At 37.9% G+C, this 17,764-nt stretch overlaps 2 protein-coding genes across 5 annotated transcripts in view; one reads left to right on the top strand and one right to left on the bottom strand.

Annotated features, from left to right (window-relative positions):
- The window catches only part of LOC145980092 (protein CBFA2T1-like), a 509,444-nt gene that overhangs the window by 41,202 nt on the left and 450,478 nt on the right, over positions 1 to 17,764 (bottom strand). For all 4 annotated transcript variants that reach the window (XR_014440826.1, XR_014440825.1, XM_083113092.1 and 1 more), the window contains exon 4: positions 8,537 to 8,683. Coding sequence is in view for 2 of the 4 variants with exons in the window: in XM_083113092.1 (XP_082969218.1) it covers positions 8,537 to 8,683 (147 nt within the window). In the remaining 2 variants the exon portion in view is untranslated. The remainder of the gene's footprint in view (positions 1 to 8,536; positions 8,684 to 17,764) is intronic.
- Positions 11,599 to 16,950, top strand: LOC145980093 (uncharacterized). Its single transcript, XM_083113093.1, has 2 exons — positions 11,599 to 11,647; positions 16,228 to 16,950. The coding sequence occupies exons 1-2, from the start codon at positions 11,607 to 11,609 to the stop codon at positions 16,877 to 16,879; spliced, it is 693 nt and encodes a 230-aa protein (XP_082969219.1). The 5' UTR covers positions 11,599 to 11,606; the 3' UTR covers positions 16,880 to 16,950.

Genomic DNA, 17,764 nt, shown 5'->3' on the forward strand with positions numbered 1-17,764 from the left:
ACATATTTTCAAAGATGCAGATTTCAGCTCATACGTTTCCGATAGACTCATTCAGACGATGATTCTCCCGCACTTTCACTGCCATCAACATTCACATCAACTGGATTTCCTTTAGGTGAGGCAAACAGCGAGGCTATCTCAATGTCACCACCTCTTGCTGTTGAACCTGTTGTACAATCTACAAAATCAATAGGCGTTACACACACTGATATATTAGCTTCTCCATCCACATCAAAATAGTCCGTTGTTGCCAAATTTGCACCAGAGCTTGTCAGACCGCTGCCTAAAGCGCCTACAAGTAAAGGTGGTTCGAAGCGATGTAGGAAGGCTGCAATTTTAACGGACACTCCAGAAAATAAATCTCTTGAAGAAGGAAGCAACAAGTCAAACAAAGTTTCGAAGTTAAATACAAGAATTATGAAGAAGCCAAATGGTAAACCCAGGACAGGAGCAAGAGATATACCCAAAAGAGAAACAGGACAGAAATCATCGCATTGTGAGGGCACTGATAGTTCAACGGATAGTAATGAGTACTTTTGTTTAGTATGTCTCAAGGCATATGAAGATGATGGAAGGGAGAGGGCACATTTCAAGAAATGTGCGAAAGAAGATGCGTTTTATGTCTGTCATCATTGTTTCTCAGATTAAAGAAGTGTTTGTCTTGTTTGTATACTCCTTTATCTAGCGTACATTTGTAAACCACAAATATGCTAAATTTAAGTCTAGGCCTACTTGAAGTTTAAAATATTGTTACAATGTCAGCATATGTTGAACAGTTTCTAACATAATATTCATATAGTTTTTTGTATCATTTGTTAAATAAATTAAGATTTACGTTCTTACTTTCATTTATGTTTCCATGTGTTGCAATATGCTCCATCCAAGTTGCAACAAAAGTTAGGTATTTGGAAATTTTAAATTTCCACGAAAAGTACACGAGTGTTGAGGTTCTCAAATTTTCTGTGCAAGCGGAATGTACCCCGCCTTTCAACTACAAATTATAACACCATTAAGCCTTGTTTCCATCATATCAAAAACTCAATATGCTGACCAAGGCAGACATTTATTTTATTATAAAACATAAACTAAACGTAACGTTTCAACCTTCTAGGAAGGTCTTCTTCAGACTCTGCACCAAGTACATATGTAACAAGGTACAAAACAGGACGATATGTATACACAAAAATACTCCCCTCCAGACTATTAGAAAGTAGTTCTGGAACAATCTAGCAGGCGGCTCTCCCTTGTCAACTGTACTTTCACCTGAAAGAGAATGTGGTTGGAGTCTTTATCTCACGCTCTATTTCCTTCATTCTTCTTCCTTCTTCTCTCCTCTTTCTCTCTTGTCCTTTCCACTCTTTCTAACACCTTCTTCCATTCTTTGTTTATCATCAGTTCCCCATTCCAGTTCATTGTGTCTTCTTCACCTTTCTTCTCTTATTTCCTTGCACACAATGAACTGGAATAGGGAACTGATGATAAACAAAGAATGGAAGAAGGTGTTAGAAAGAGTGGAAAGGACAAGAGAGAAAGAGGAGAGAAGAAGGAAGAAGAATGAAGGAAATAGAGCGTGAGATAGAGTCCAACCACATTCTCTTTCAGGTGAAAGTACAGTTGACAAGGGAAAGCCACCTGCTAGAATGTTCCAGAACTACTTTCTAATAGTCTGGAGGAGAGTATTTTTGTGTATACATATTGTCCTGTTTTGTACCTTATTTCATTCGTATTTGGTACAGAGTCTGAAGAAGACTTTCCTAGAAGGTTGAAACGTTACGTTTAGTTTATGTTTTATAATAAAATAAATGTCTGCCTTGGCCAGCATATTGAGTTTTTCAACTACAAAGTTTCGTAGACGTATGTTGAAAAGCAAAAATTATACAATTTTTTGAAGTTGAAAATTTTAAAAATGTTGCAACTAGCCCCCGGTTCCCTATTATGAATGTGCCAGTTGAACAAATCACTGACCGAAGATGAGCATGTAATTTAATCATAAATCTTAAGAAATCGCCACGCAACTTACTTTAACTGAGTCATGAATCACTAAACAACGATTCATTTGAATGAATCATTTGCCTTAAACGATTATGCTTCGCCACAGAACGATTCTTTTGAATGAATCATTTGTCTTGTAGAGTCATTATTCGCCACATAACAATTCTGTTGAGTGACGCATCAAAGAACTGCGAATCACTGATGTGAAATAATAATTGTTTTGAAGGGTCATAAATCTTCCAGATAACCAGTCCATCGAATAACTCATGTGTTCGAACCAAGAAAAAGACTCAATCTAAGAAATCACTTGTGCGAAGAAATAAGAATCGTTTTAGCGAATGGGTTTGTTAAGAACAGTTTCCTTAAGGGGAGCGGATCGTTTTCCCACCACTCGAAACAGCTTCGCAGAATGCGTCCAAAAGACCAACTGTGAATATGCAACGTCTACTTAAGACTTGCAATGTATTGGTGGCGAAGGGGGAAAGGTGTTCGGGGGCTAAAAGCTTTTAAAAGAAAAATTAAAATATGCAGCAAGCGAGAGAAAGAAGATGAAGAGAGATCGACCAGAAGGGGGAAGGGGTGATAAAAGGGAGAAGCAACTTCCATTTCGAAAATCTGTGCCCCGTCCGTGGAGTGGATGCAAATTGTCACTAATTAAACGTGGCTGCGGAATGCCTGGTTCCGGTGCGGGGGGTGGAGAAGGGGTCCATGTAGGTGGGAGACTTCTCGAAGCTTTCTTCAGCCTGTTTTTCCAGCATCACCCCTCCGGTAAGAATGATGGAAACGTGATTCTACATTAAATTGAAACTTCCGGAAAACGAGGTGACGAGTGGATGGGGGTGGGGAAGCAGGAAAGAAAAATAAACAGCGAGAAAAGCAGGGGGTGAAACGAATTTGAAAAGGAAATGAAAGAAGAAGATGAGCAAATTTCAGAAACAAGATGTGAGGCAACAGAGAGAGAGAAGGAAAGATTTCCGTCAACATCAGAACGAAGCAAAAACAGAGAAAGGATTAAGCAAAACTAAAGAAAACTGGAATGAAAAACGAAAGAGCAACATAGAAAAAACTGCTCTTTGGTAAGTCATTCTTAACTGACTAATTTGTTGCTCTTGCAGGCTTTTCCGTCCAGTGCAAGAAGTTCCGCTTCCACTCTGCTTGAAATAACAAAAACACTAGCGAGCTACGTTTTGATAACTTTTTAACGCAAGGGGAGGGGTCAAATTACAGGAATCCTTACCCTCCCCCTTTCTTACGTTAGGTGCACCACGCATCGGAGGGGAAACAAGAAGAAAACACAAAAAGGAACTCGTGTTGCTCTCCTGTAGCCTTTGCCAGATGTTATTGAAAAATCCAGTATTCAAGAAGCGCGTTCTCCTCCCCTTCTCCTTGTTTTGGGCGAGGGAAATAATAAAGTAGAAATGAGAAAAGGTCTAAGCGCTCTCAATAAAGAACTTCCCTTGGCCTGCAGTGGACAAGTGAACTCCAGTGTTGCCAGCTTCTTACGCAAAGAAGCTTCCGCTTCCGCGCGCCCCTTACGGAAAGAACCTCTAACCTTGAAGGAATGGCGCTAGTGTCGAATGTGTAAAGAGTAATGTCACATCGAAATGACACGCGACATGCATCTGAGTGTAAACGGGCCATAAGAAATAAATGCAAACTTGCGTATTATGGTATGTGCGGTCAGTGTTGCCACATGAAGGGAAACTTCTGTCGGAACAAGGAAACTTGAAAATAAAACTACTGTCCCAACAATAATTGTACCCGCATTTACACATCATACAAAGCATACGTAGCCCTCCCGGCTCCGTGCCGATATCTTACACCCTCGATTTCGCAAACATTTAAAATATTTTCGTCAAATAAATAAGTTTCTTGTAACAAAGGGTGTTTCTAAATAGCGCGGAAGTTATTTTTTTTTACATCTACGGCTACGAAACGTACGTTTTTTTTATATTGAAGTTCCGTACGTTACGTAGTGTCTATATGGCTTTCAGGCTTAACATAATGGATTCACGTCACAGGCGAACGTCTACACATTTTCTTGTTATGATTGACTTGTGCAATGGGATAATTTGCGATGTGTTCTTTGTATGACGTATTGGCTGGTTGGAGATTTGAGACAATCATTCAACATATTGTTGAACGGTATCCTCAGCGTGTGTAAATACGTTATCTTGTGGAACATCGTGCACATACATTTCTCTTCGCAACTGCGGGCCAGAAATGACTTGTAGGATGGGATAATTTGCAACTTCTTCTTTGTATGATGGTACGAACAGGGGAGGGTAGTATTCTGTGGAAAAGGACAACAAAGACTTTTGACATATATAACTGACTTCACTTTTGGACTTTCAAATTAACTTCGGCTCGCAATTCAGCCTGCATTTGGGATAAAGAGGTAAGTTACCTTTTGAGGTTTAATTCAGCCTTATTTCTTTGGTACCTAAATGTTTTAGTGCGAAAAATAGTATTGGGGGCCGTACTTCCAAATTATATTCTTAATGGAAGTGTACTTACACGCGTAGATGTAATCAATGATTTAGGATTAATATTGGATTAGAATTTAAATTATAAACATCATTATTCTTATATCTGCTCGGATTTATATAAACGTCTTGGATTTATAATTAGGTCAACTAAAGATTTTTAGAATACGCAGGTTTTAATGAACCTATATAATTCAATCGTTCGTTCAAGGCTTGAATACTCAAGTGAAATTTGGGATCCATTTTATCAAGTACATTCAGATAATATTGAACGAATTCAGTTTAAATTTTTACGATATTTGTATTTTAAGAAGTATAATCGTTCAGCAGTATTAAATAGAATTTCTTATAATTTTTTACTTTTAGATTTTGAGGTGCCACCTTTGAAATCTAGAAGATTAATAACTCGATATTTTACACTTTATAAGATTATGAATTACTTAATAGATTCGCCTGAAGTGTTGCAATATTTTAAACTTAGTGTTAAGCCAGTAAATTTTAGGTGTCTGCTTACTTTTTTATTGATAAATCGAAAAATAATACACATAAATCTTCAGTTCTTATCAGACTATGCACAAATTATAACAAACTTGTTCAAATGGGAATTAAAGTAGACTTCGCGCTTCCTTTTGTAACATATAGTTCAACAATAAAAAGAAATATATTGTCATTGGCTAACATTTAAATTTGATTGTATTAAAATTATTCAGTGTTTAGTGAAGCTGTGTTTGTATTATATTATTTTTATCGATACTATGTATTTAAAGTCTTGCTTCATTTACTCTCATATGGATTTTTGTACAATATGTGAAATTAATATTAGTGTTCATCGACTATTGTGCGATGTATTATATGTTTGTATTTGAAAGTATTTAGCGATACTCTGTTGTGATTGTACTATATTGTGTTTGTATTTTGTTCTGTAACTTTGTATAACACACCTACTGCCTTTTCTATTCTCTATTTTCTGTATCTTTTTTTTGTATTTTGTATTTTTGTAATTCTGTAGTTCTGTAATTTTTAAAATGTATATTTATTCTTTATTATAAATATTTTTAATATGATCCTTTATTATTGGAACATTATATTCTGTTAAGGATCTTTGAGAAATAAATAAATAAATTGACCTGCGAAATCGAGGGTGTAAGATTTCGACAAACCAAGGGCGTATTTAAGGGGATTTAGGGGTCCGGGTCCCCCGAAAGATGTAGGCAAGATCTGAAATTAAGTAATGAAAATATACTTGTTTTGAATGACAGTATTTCAGACAGTAGGAATATTCTAACATTTTTCAAATGCATTGTATTTGGAAGCCTGAACTTGGGAGTTTATGTTAATTCAATTTTCATTTCATTGTTCTAATGAACTATGGTGCTGTCTACTCCCGTTGAAATTGCTCATGATGTGGAAGCATTCCTCACTAGTAGAAGTTTTCCCATTACATCACAAAGGAGATTCAGAAAACATTTCAAGAAGCGTGAATAACCATCTCAGAAAGCAATCCTGCGTGTTATGAAAAACATACTCGAAACAGATAATGCCAAGAAACCTTCAACTGGGCGATATTGAATGTCTTGTTCTGAGAACATTTAACGTCTGGCGAAGATTAGAACCAATGGGAACCCTTCGATACCATTTTGATGGTTGCCTCGCCTCATTTCCAGATTGAGCAATATCAATTGGCCATCCACATTGCCAGATGTAACCCCACAGGAGTAGTGCCTGTAGGGTTACCTAAAAGAAAGTGTAGCCCACAAAACGCAAAACAACTGCTGAACTCAAGGGAAACATATGGAGGCCATTCCGGCCTATTTGCTGCATTACTTCGAGAGCCCAAGGATGTTCTCAAGTTGGTTTTCATCTATGGGATGTTACATTCAAACGATTAACAGTGCTGTAAACTCCTGTATCTTGGTTGTGTGTTACACAGAGCGCTTGATAAATATGCTTGTTCCATTCCTAGAAATGTGTTCCATCAATATGGACCACACTGTATAAGAAACCATTATATTCTGTTCTTTGAAGTGTGAAACATCTTCCCTTTGTTTTGTTACGTAATTTATTCCTCGAAATTGACTATAATTAAAATATTTAATATGGCCCAGGAACTATCAATACCTTCTCATTATATAACGTTTAACATTATTGCAACGAAAAGGCTAATGGTAACACATTGTTTACTGTTGTCATGGAGTTTTCGAATTTTGTATATTTTCTCCAAAGTACCATCTTCTTGGGAACTTGCTTCCTATTTTCATTCCTTGCACCTCTAGGACACTGGTTTAGTATATTAATGCATTACCTGCTATATGCTTTATAATCATTTTCCTTAAGAATTTCCCTTCTAGATGCGGCTGCTTACAGTGATCGCTATATTTACTTATCAAACCACCAAGGACGTATTTAGGGGGATTCAGGGGGTCTGGGTCCCCCGAAAGATAAATTAAGTAATAAAAAATATACCTGTTTAGCATTTGTTGTATAATCGAAGGTAATTATTTCCGCCAAATTTATTGAATGCCAAGGATTATATTCGGATGATAGGGCTTGAATGGCAGTACCAAAGAAGATTTATGCACACTACTATTTACGCATAAAATATTACTTTTCTCCAAATCCTTTTTTTTGTTATTCAATAAATATTAAATTCTTCATTTTTACATTTATTTCCTTGACAGGACAGTTATTTTTATGCAAGTTTTGGCGATCTTAACTACACGTAAGCTACATAATCAATACGTGATGTCAGTAGCGGCGATTGGTTGCCAAAAACTGGAAAGGGGGGGGGGGGCAAGGTCAGGTTACTTTCTCTCTGTAGACAAATTATTAATGGATTTACATATTATGAATGGGCCTATAAATTACACTAACGTATTAATTTAAACATTTGTATTATTTCTCAGATACTTGGTTCGGACCCCCTCCCTAAATATAGCCAATTTATAGAACCGTGCCTGCAAAGCATCCGTGTTGGTTTGTGTTCTGTACGACTTGCATTTGCAGTCAAGAAAAGTCAACGAAATGGCTTCGAAAACTTACTGCACAAGACTTTTCGTGGTTGCGAGTCGAAACCAAAACAATTGGATCTGATTGAATTGTGAGATTTCCCTTGTGCAGATTCTCCCCCTTTTTTTTTTAACTTCCCCCTTGTGCCCTCTCACGCTGTGAACACCTGCCGAATAATTTACGATTGCCCTCCGTCCCAGACTTGAAACAGTCTGCTCCGTAAGACAGGTTGCAGCAGAGAAAGAGGGTGGGGGAAAGTAGGGAAGGGGAGGCAGCGTCCCAAATGTTAATTTCTTTATTAAACGTCGGCTACGCCTCGTCGTTAATCAGCGAAAACGGACAAGACTTGGAAGTTTTGCAATAAGTCGTCAACATTCCGATGTCTTTTACTGCTGTCCTTTACGACTGTCTTGAGATTTAAGGGAAGGAACTGCAGGGCTTGGAATTTTAGCGAGAGAAGGGAAAAGAAATAATTATTTCTAATTTGTCATGCAACATAAGGTTTCGATTGATCTTGATGACGTCTTTGTGCGACATCTTTATTCCAATGTTCTAATTAATAATGCAAATTCAAAGAATTCCGAGGTGAAGTTATCTACTAGGCAGTTTTGGAAGCGATTTCTGTAAATTTGATTTTATGCCTTCTCTGGGGCCACAGTACATATACGCAAAACTCAAGCTCCTTCCTAAATCACGTAACAAAAACGAAACGACAAGTAGTACCCCAAACCAAATCTGTGTTAACCTGCTTGCATAAGCATAAAATAAGGAGATTTAATATTTCGCATTCACATACAAAACGTATAAGTAGGTTAAGCGGTAGTGGGTATAATATAAGTTTTCAGGCATCGCTTGCAGAACTGTCTAGTCGATATCGTTACCAAAAAATGAAATATGGGCAAGTTACTTTTCACAGAAAGTAACGCATTACTTTGTTAAAAAAGTAAAAACTGACGATGCTGGAATGTTTTGATAAAAGGATCGAGTCATAGTGGTGGATCGGGTGAACATAAAATTCCCTTGTTGCTGGTAACAGTGCACAGTATACTAACCTGCTTGGCGAGCCTTGCGAAGTTACTAAGCTCTCGTTGAAGCAGCGGTAGGTTAGCTCGAAGGAAGGGAAGGACGAACGGACGCAACGGGAAGTTAGTGACATCTTGTAGCGAATGATGGAACTCCTCGATTGTGATAGCGTTGCTCTGAAACGATACAAAAAAGAAATTCACACTGAGACACGAAGTGAATCACAAAACCATACATCGTTTACAAATCATTAACTAACATCAATTTCTCACCTAGAAGAATAGTGATTAACAACAGTGGTGATCTGTAGCGCCATCATCCATCCTTTTTTTCGGACTTGGCCCGATTTCTTCCTGTTTCCGTTGTTGTAGGATTTCTACGACTGGGTTACGCATCTCATTCATAGGTCCCCAATTCTTTCACACACAAAATTTAAGGTTCTAGACATGAGAGTCGATTAAAATATTCATAATGAACTGATTTCATAGAATTATAAATAAAGTACTGTGTGGTGTCTCCTAACAAATTTAAAAAATCTTATGCATGAAAAGCATTAACAAAAGTGCGTTACGTGTGTCACCCTTTCAAAATGTAGCAAATTTGGACTTCATTTGTCTGTGAAGCATATATAGGGGAAAGTCGTACAGTACCGGCCGTCCTACAGTACCGGCCAATTGCTAGTTCGGACATTTGACGCTGCATAGCAGTAGTTCACGGGAGTAGGAGGGAAGGGTATGTATTCGTGTGCGCTATAGTTCGGGGTCACCCGCTTTCACGCAGTATTGTGAGAGCTGTGTCTGTGTTATTGTGAAGATTCAAGTGGCTGCGTGAGAGAAGTTATTTCTGGGGCCCTCGTATTCATGTTCGAAGTGAGTGTTTCATTTTATTGTCAGATTCAGTTTATCGATATTCTATAAGGATACGAAAACCTGTAAATAGTTTAGCAAATTGATTGTAAACAACGTGTAATCGGAACTTTTGTCACCACCTAATGATCATACAGTATCGGCCAGCGAAGTGTCGTCCAGTATCGGCCACACAGAATTTCGTACGCACCTACTGCAGTCCTGCTTGCTTTTGTTTTCAGAGTAAGATGGCAGACAAGAAGGGCAATAAAAAAGGTGAATGGACTGAAGAGGCCATGAAAGAGGCGGTAAATGAAGTAATGACAAACAAAATGACAGCAAGACAAGCAGCTAATATATATTGTTTACCAAGAAGCACGCTAGGAGATAGATTGAGAGCATATTCAACGTGGTATGGATGTGGATCTGACTCCTCAGATGGGCAGATTTAAGAAGACGTTTGATGACGAAATGGAAAACAATTACTTTCGTATATGAAAGACTTGGACAATAAGTTTATGCCCCTCAGTAAATAAGAAGACAAAGAATACAACTGTAGAAACTGCACAATGCATAATTTGTATTTGAGGAACATTGGGTTCAGTGTACCGAATGTGGAGTTTTGCACGTGTTGAATGCGGAGACCAAGAAAATATTTTGTTTTTTTTGTGACTATTGTAAAAATGTGATTTGAACTCTGCTTTAACGGACTTTATTTCCACATCTGTTAACATTAAAATATTGACTGGCCGATACTGGACGACAATTTTTCCACTCATTGAAAATTCAGCTTTTAGTTTTTTCAGAGAAATGAAACCCGTGTTCCTTAAAGTATGCATTAAGGTATCATATTACTATGTTCAATCCGACTATCTCGTAATCGCTTATAATCAATATGCTTAAGGTGGCCGGTACTGTACGACTCTCCCCTATAGCCTATATATAGGCTGCAGATGTTAGTAACTTTCATTGGTGAAATGCTCAATATATATGCATTCACAAACATCTAAACCTAAATGCAATTAAAAACAATAATAATTTCCACATTAATTAATTTTATTATTTATATGAAATAGGACCACTTTGCGTGGAATACCCCTAATAATCTTACAAGTACTGTGCTTCACAAAAACGGCTAAGGCTGTCGGCTTGTAATCAAAATGTCCCATGCTCGATTTCCAATGGAGGTATGTACACATTCTCCCCGATGGCACAGGGGGATGAGATGAGGAGGGCCTTATAATATGTAAGTCTAGTCTCAATTAGCTTATCTGAACTCAAAGTTGGCCAAAAGCAAAACTCCCCCCCCCCAAAAAAATGCCCTCCTGATATAGCATAGTGTGACTGCATTTACTATGTAGAAAAATCTGCACATTATAATCACATTTCTAATGTTACATCCTATCATGCATTTATTCTGGACTTATGAAGTTTCTGTGCCCCTCCCAGAAAATAATTCTGGATCCGTCTATGCATTTCTTTGACACTTGGAGAAAACTGTAATTGAAACAAAAGTACAAAGTACTTGTCCAACAATTGAACGCAGTATAATTCTATTTCATTTCTACAACGCCGTTGTTAAGCTTGCGCTTGTCGCCATATTATTTACATAGTTAACATTGACTGCACGTATTAAATAGTCTACACTGTATGCAAATAGAATGTAGACACATAACCGTTGTTTATGCACAGATGCACATCACCGATGCAATGACTTCCTTTTAAGGAAAAAATCACTTCTCTGGACCTATAAAAGTTCTTCATCTCATCTCACCTCATGTCCAATTTTGGCGGATTTCTTTACATATTGAATTTCGACAAGATTTGCTGCCATGTCTTCTTATTTCGGCCTTTCCTCATGTCTTCATCTTTTCTTCATTTTTTGGCACAGTTATTCACTTTACACAACTGTCGTGACATTGAAATATGACATTGTATATATGGAGTAGTACGTATATGTTAAACTTGGATAGATAGCTATTAGACCTGATCTACTTCTTTTCTTACCATTATACTGCTCATTTTTTTGTTACAAAATAAAAAGATTTATCACGAGAAGAACTGGAATAAATTGATGAGATAAACACCACTTACAGTTCTCCAATATCATTTAAGCACCATTTAAGTTTTTTGCGGTTTGATTTATTTCTTAATATAAACTAACGGCAGTTATCTGTAACGTACAACAAACAAAACAGGCGTCAACAATGAGAAACTATGAATTGAGCTTGCAGGAATGACGTTTCCAAGCACCATGTTTAATAAATTGAAAGAGGCTCATCGAAAAGACAGTAGGTACATCTTCTTGCAATACATGTTACACTATCCTCCCGTTAGTAGGGTAGACATGTTTCTGAAGTAGTCTGAAGGAAACCGTAAATACATGCGAGTAGACCCTTCAGATGCAGTTCAGTGGGGGAATCAAGAAACTAGTTCCATTTCACAGTTTTACAAACAACAGGGCATACCTTTTTGGTGTTAATGTGGTATTTAGTAGCATTTGGGTGTTAAACCACACTAAGCATGAATGTTACACCAATTTGGTGGGAACTCAGTGTGTGTACAGTTTAGTGTAAGTCTAGGCATAATTATGTGCAAGCTACACTTCTAATGTGGAAATGCAACTCCTATTTACTACAAGGGCCTCCTCGATGGCGTAAAGGCAACGTCGTCGCCTTCTAATCAAGGGGTTCTGGGATCGATACCCGGTGGAGGCACATCGTTGTTCGGATTGCACTTTAAACTGTAGGTCCAGTCCCGATTAGCCCTTATGTGCATAAAGTGGACTTACAACACTATTTACTCAAAGTAAAGAAAAGCCAAATCTAAAGCTTTCACTATGCATACACGCTATATCGAAAATATCCTATCCTACAATGTTAGTGTTCATTCAGTTGGTTCAAGAGTATTAAGCACCTTCACCATGTCACAGACTTCAATGACATAAAAAGTAATCCCCCCCATTCCTCGTTGATTAGAACTCATCGGCTTGAAAAAGCTTCATATTGTTTTAAAAGAGTATAATATTGTTGATTAACGATGATAATATCCCTCTACACTGAAGTTCAAAGTCCCTCCCCCCTCTCCCATGCGTACGCCTATGCACAAAGTTATAACTTCAAAACAACGTCGAACTGGCAGTGTTGCAAATATGGACCAGATAAATTTATCACACGCCAAAGTTATTATTTGAACGTAATCAACATATCAAGGCACGATATACAGAATTCATGATGGCCGCTGTTTATCATGCAAATAGTCTATTTCTAGTTTGGTAATTTTACGAGGCTTGATAGTGTGGGAACCACAATCAGTTGAACTACTGTAAACTCTAGGTTAATCGCAACGATAAGGGTGATTAATAGAAATAGATCATGGGTCAAGCACAATGACGCATCCTTGCATTACCTAGGATTCGAAGCTAGAACCTCTAACTTCGAATTACGTTATGGTTACGACAGTCTAAAAGCCATTTACAGCACATTTAGAATATTAAATTATATTGGGTCAATTCCAGAGGTAACAGAGTTGATTTGTTGTTTAAGTCCAAATTATGCACAGGAAGGCTAATCGGGACTGGACCTACGGTTTAAAATGGGATCCGAAGCACTGTGCCATGTGCCTCTACTGGGTATCGAACCCGGAACCTCTTGATTACAAAGCGAACGACGTTACCATTAGGCCTTTGTGGAGGCCCTCCCAGAGGTAACGGACTGATATACATAATGATAAAACATAACCCAGGAAATTTACTAGCAGTAGTCTTTCTTCTTGCATAGCAAAATTTATTCAAATGTATTCTGCCAAAAATAAATTTCAACGTAACAGACTGATATAGTTAGCAACATGTGAATCAGGATTTCTGAATCAAAGTTAGTGGAAAAGTACTTGTAATTTTTTCAGACAAATTTTAGAGTTTTTGAAACACTTGTATTGTATATTCGCAATATACAACATGGGTATGGGTGTTTGTGAGTGTCCATTCATCAACATAATCACTCATCCCCATCTTCGCAATTAGCCAAAAGTGGCAGAAAGCGAAGTAAAATAAACCAAATCAATAAATATACAACACATTGCTCTTCACTGATATAACTATAATTGAGACCATTAAGGTGGATATTTTTCTGGAATTGCTTAATATGTCTATATCAAGTTCTGAACGTGAGCGGGGATATTAGAAATGCTAGAACATGTTTCGTCGCTGTCTCAAAATCATAGCTACCGTATATTCCTTGCAAGTTTGTGCTACCATAAACCAGATTCAACATAACCTGAACACTATCGTATATAATATAATATAATGTAATGTTCAATACACGTCTTGTAGATGTATAATAATTTTAAAATGTATCATGTCTATTATGAATACCGTAATCTAAGTTAAAAAAACATAAATTATGCAAACTTGAATGTAGAAGAAATATATTCAGTCATCAGTTTATAGAAAATATCTTAGCAGGTGTAATAAATAGTAAAACACATCTGGAAAATTTGTGTGTGAATATGCCTCATTATAACACCAGAAGACAACATAATGTAATTACAATTGCAGTCTTGAAATCCAACACTTTGATGGACAAATTGGTATCGTTAGTACAGGTAAATGTCCCAATGTATGAAAATGAAATTCGACAATAATGTACGCTATTTTAAGAACAATTAGATTTTATCTTTCATTTAGCTTCTTTTTCATAATTTCTGATTTATGTATTGAATGTATACAGGGTGTCTCAAAAGTAATAGCGCAAACTGACACAGGTGAAAGTACACGATAATAGAAGCAAAAAAGTCTCAGTAAACATGGGTCTGCAAACGAGCCGTTTTCGAGATAATCACGAATGTGTGATTACAAGCCACCACTGACTTCAGTGTTTGTAAACGTCATTCTGTTTGATTACAACGCCACCTCTCGGAAATGTTTTGTTTGTAAACAAAGAGCAAACCTCGGACCGCGCAAGGAGTAAAGCACTCTGTGTTTACAAAATGCAATCAATGACGGCTTGTAACCACACATTCGCACACATTATTAGCATTTTACCAACTAGGACGACGTTTACAAACAATGAAGTCAGTGGCGGCTTGTAATCACATATTCGTGATTATCTCGAAAACGGCTCGTTTGCAGACCCATGTTTACCGAGACTTTTTTTGCTTCTATTATCGTGTACTTTCACCTGTGTCAGTTTGCCCTATTACTTATGACACACCCTGCATTAGTACAACCCTTTTTTATGTATCCAACCTTACTCTGTAAAATAGTTTTATGCATATATGCTAAACACACGGTGTTGTATAATGGTGTAAATCTGTTCACAACACTTAAATAAATATATTTCAATTCAATAACTGGCAAACATGAAACGGCTTGACCCCCATTCATCAGATAATAGAAAAAGTTGAAATCAATAATCTCAAATGAATCCTGAAGCCACGCTGCGAAGATAGATGCAAATGAGTACCACACAATTATAAATCACTACTTTCGTATAATATCTGCATATATCATAACCTAGCATTCATATACATAATTACGAATCATTAGTTTGGTGCAATATCCTTTGGTATCAGAAATTAACATTCGTAAGAAAAATAGGCTTGCTTGTTAGTTTGTTTGGTAATTATGCGATATAGCCCGAACACCTCTCACTCGTTTATTTCGTTCATTTTAGCATTGATACTTACCTATTCTGCATCGCGGAAGATTCTTTAAGGTGAAGTTATGCCTTTTTCCATAAAATAGTGTCAACTTTTCATATTAAGAGTCAATATTTGTCTTCCTTGTTCCGCTTGGGTAACAGACAATATGGCGTGCACTCGTAATGGATCATTGCGCGTCGTGCTTGTGTTTTGTCGATTTCGAGTGGGTATGCAGTGTTTCAATCTTCTTAACCGAAAAATACCTACTTTCGTGTTCATTATGTCATCACAAACCATTGATGGACAGCCCCAAAAACCATTCATGATAGCCCCACGGACCATTTCCGGCAAGGTTAGGTTAGGTTAGGTAAGCATAGTTTAAAAAAGAAGAAAAAAATTCTCGTAAAAAAAGGTACGTTTGGAAACACTCTCGAGATCGTGTGACTTTCGACGCTCGCGCCATCTGCAGGTACATAATGGAATCAACGGCAAAATGTTGTCGCTTTACAGAAAATGCAAGTTCCTTACATAAAAAGTGATTATTTCTTGTTCTGCAGCATTCTATGGTGAAGTTTTCAGTTTCCGCGAAAGAAAATACCTCGAAGAACTTCGACAATGCTACAGAAAGAGATTTCAGTAAGTAGTTTCTCCTGTAAATTTGAATAAATCTGTTCGGGCTATATCGCATATTTACAGTTTGTTTATATTGATCTTCGCAAACTGCATTTGATTGCAGATACGGAGTTTGCATTTGACATTTCACATGATCAGATTCGAAATACATCTTACAAACACAAGTCACATGTGGTGCGGTATATACTAATCTACGAGAATTTGTGAACTGTATAAGAATTTCAAACTCAAATTTACATACTCATATTCGAGATATCTTAGCTTGTAATAATCTTCCGTCTTATCAGATAGATTGTTCAGCAAAGGGTACTAACAAACTAAACTGATTGTGAGAATCCAGGCAGATTTCTTTTCCTTCCTATAAAAATAAAAGCTAATCTGTGAAAAACCTGCCTCAGAGCATTTATAAATATAAAACAATTAAATTGAATTTGGTTAATGAAAGTTCCATTTTTCCACGTATACAGAGAACAATTCACACAGAATTCCCGGAGCCAATAGTTCACATAGAATTCCAGGAATTCCGTGAGTAACTACCCTGGTGACTGTCTTGCCCTGTTTATGCTATCTTTGCGAAAACCGTGCTTTTTTGTCGATTCCAGAAGAAGCAGTCAGCCCGAAGAGATACTCAGCAACGCGAATGAACCAGACCTTCTTCCGTCCGTCCTGAACTTGTCCACGGACCCCGTCATATGGGAACCAGACGACGAGATCCCGGTGCAGGCAACGCGGAGCATGATGACCGTGCACGGCTCCAAATCGTCATCTAGCACGTCCAGTTCGTGCCAGCTGTTCGGCAGTAAGAAAACTGCCAGCACCGCGACGCTGCGCGGCGACAACTCCCTCGCGGACGGATCGCGGCGATGGGGCGACTCGGAAGATGCCCCTGAACCGACCGTCGAGGACTTCTCCGCCTGCGACTCGCGCTGCTTCCTCGCCAGGGACGTACCCGGACGGAGGAAGATGTGGTGCATCAAGCGGACCGAAGGCCTGGGGCCTTGCCCCTGCGGGTGCGTCGCCTACTCCGGCTTCCCGGGGCACCGGGTTCGATTCAGGACGCGGGAAGAGAGCAGCATGCGGCTCTACGTGTTCGGGCCGGACGTCCTGAAATACCAGGGGCGGACGTACCCCGAAAGCGACATAGCTCCGGTCTGGAAGAAGGACTGCAGGAAGTGGCTGTGGAAGTCCAAGCGGAAAGAGAATGACGACGGGGAAGAGCACCAGCGGGGAACGGATGGAAACTCCGGAGCTTAATTCAGATTCTGGAAAAGCCACCAGAGCGACCTTGCGCTAAAAAATACTAATTCTAGTTTTCTGTGCTGAAAGTCTTGTGTTATGTTCTGAATAAATAAATAATGTTCTGGTTTGTACACAAGTCTTTGCTTCACTAGCAATATAAGACGCAGATGAGAAATTTAAAAAGGAAAATAAGAGGAAAGCTTGTCCGACGAGTTTTTCCGAAAATGCATTCATTTTTGAAAATTCATCAAATTCCAAACTGCATCATTCTGAAAATGCATCAAATTTCAGTAAATGCATCCGTTTTTGGAAAATCCATCTAGTTTCCGAAAATGCACCCATTTTGAAAAATGAAATGCACAGAGTTTTCGAAAATGCATTCATTAGTCTAATTTTAATTTTATAAATTGATTATAATAGCTAACAGTTTGCGAAATATAAGAACTAAAACCAAAGAGAAACACACACAAACCATGTATAAACTGTAAGAAAGGAAAACAATACACGTAAAACAAACACTCACATACTCAATACTCCTGACGCTAGGATGACCAATTGTTCATTAATCCCAATCCTTCCAGATGCCAAGATTATCAATCGTTTGTTCATCCGGGTTCTTTCAGCATTCAGTCGATGAGGACAATAAGCATCAGATATTTGTAAGGCGCACATACAAGATTCAACGTCATACCTTTGTCTTTTCTTGCTCTTTTAGCAAAACCTGGGAAGATCTCAAAGACTGTTTTCGAGTCTAGATCTCCTCAGCTTTCACAAAATATTATTAATCAAGTTTATGGGAGACCTTAATCAGCTAATGGGGATAAAAAGGAAGGGAGCGTGGGAGGGGGAGGTTGTATGAAAGTTATGAAGAAGGTAATGCGTAAAAAAACGAAATTCCTG

This window comes from Lepisma saccharinum, chromosome 27 (genome assembly GCF_977018435.1).
Source record: "Lepisma saccharinum chromosome 27, izLepSacc3.1, whole genome shotgun sequence".
Classification (NCBI taxonomy): Eukaryota; Metazoa; Arthropoda; class Insecta; order Zygentoma; family Lepismatidae; genus Lepisma; species Lepisma saccharinum.

Excerpts from the sequence above, each read along its gene's own strand:
- LOC145980093 (XM_083113093.1), top strand. The coding sequence starts at position 11,607 with ATGTTTAATAAATTGAAAGAGGCTCATCGAAAAGACAGTAG. Across the intron at positions 11,648-16,227 it reads GCTCATCGAAAAGACAGTAG|AAGAAGCAGTCAGCCCGAAG; the intron begins GTACATCTTCTT and ends TGTCGATTCCAG.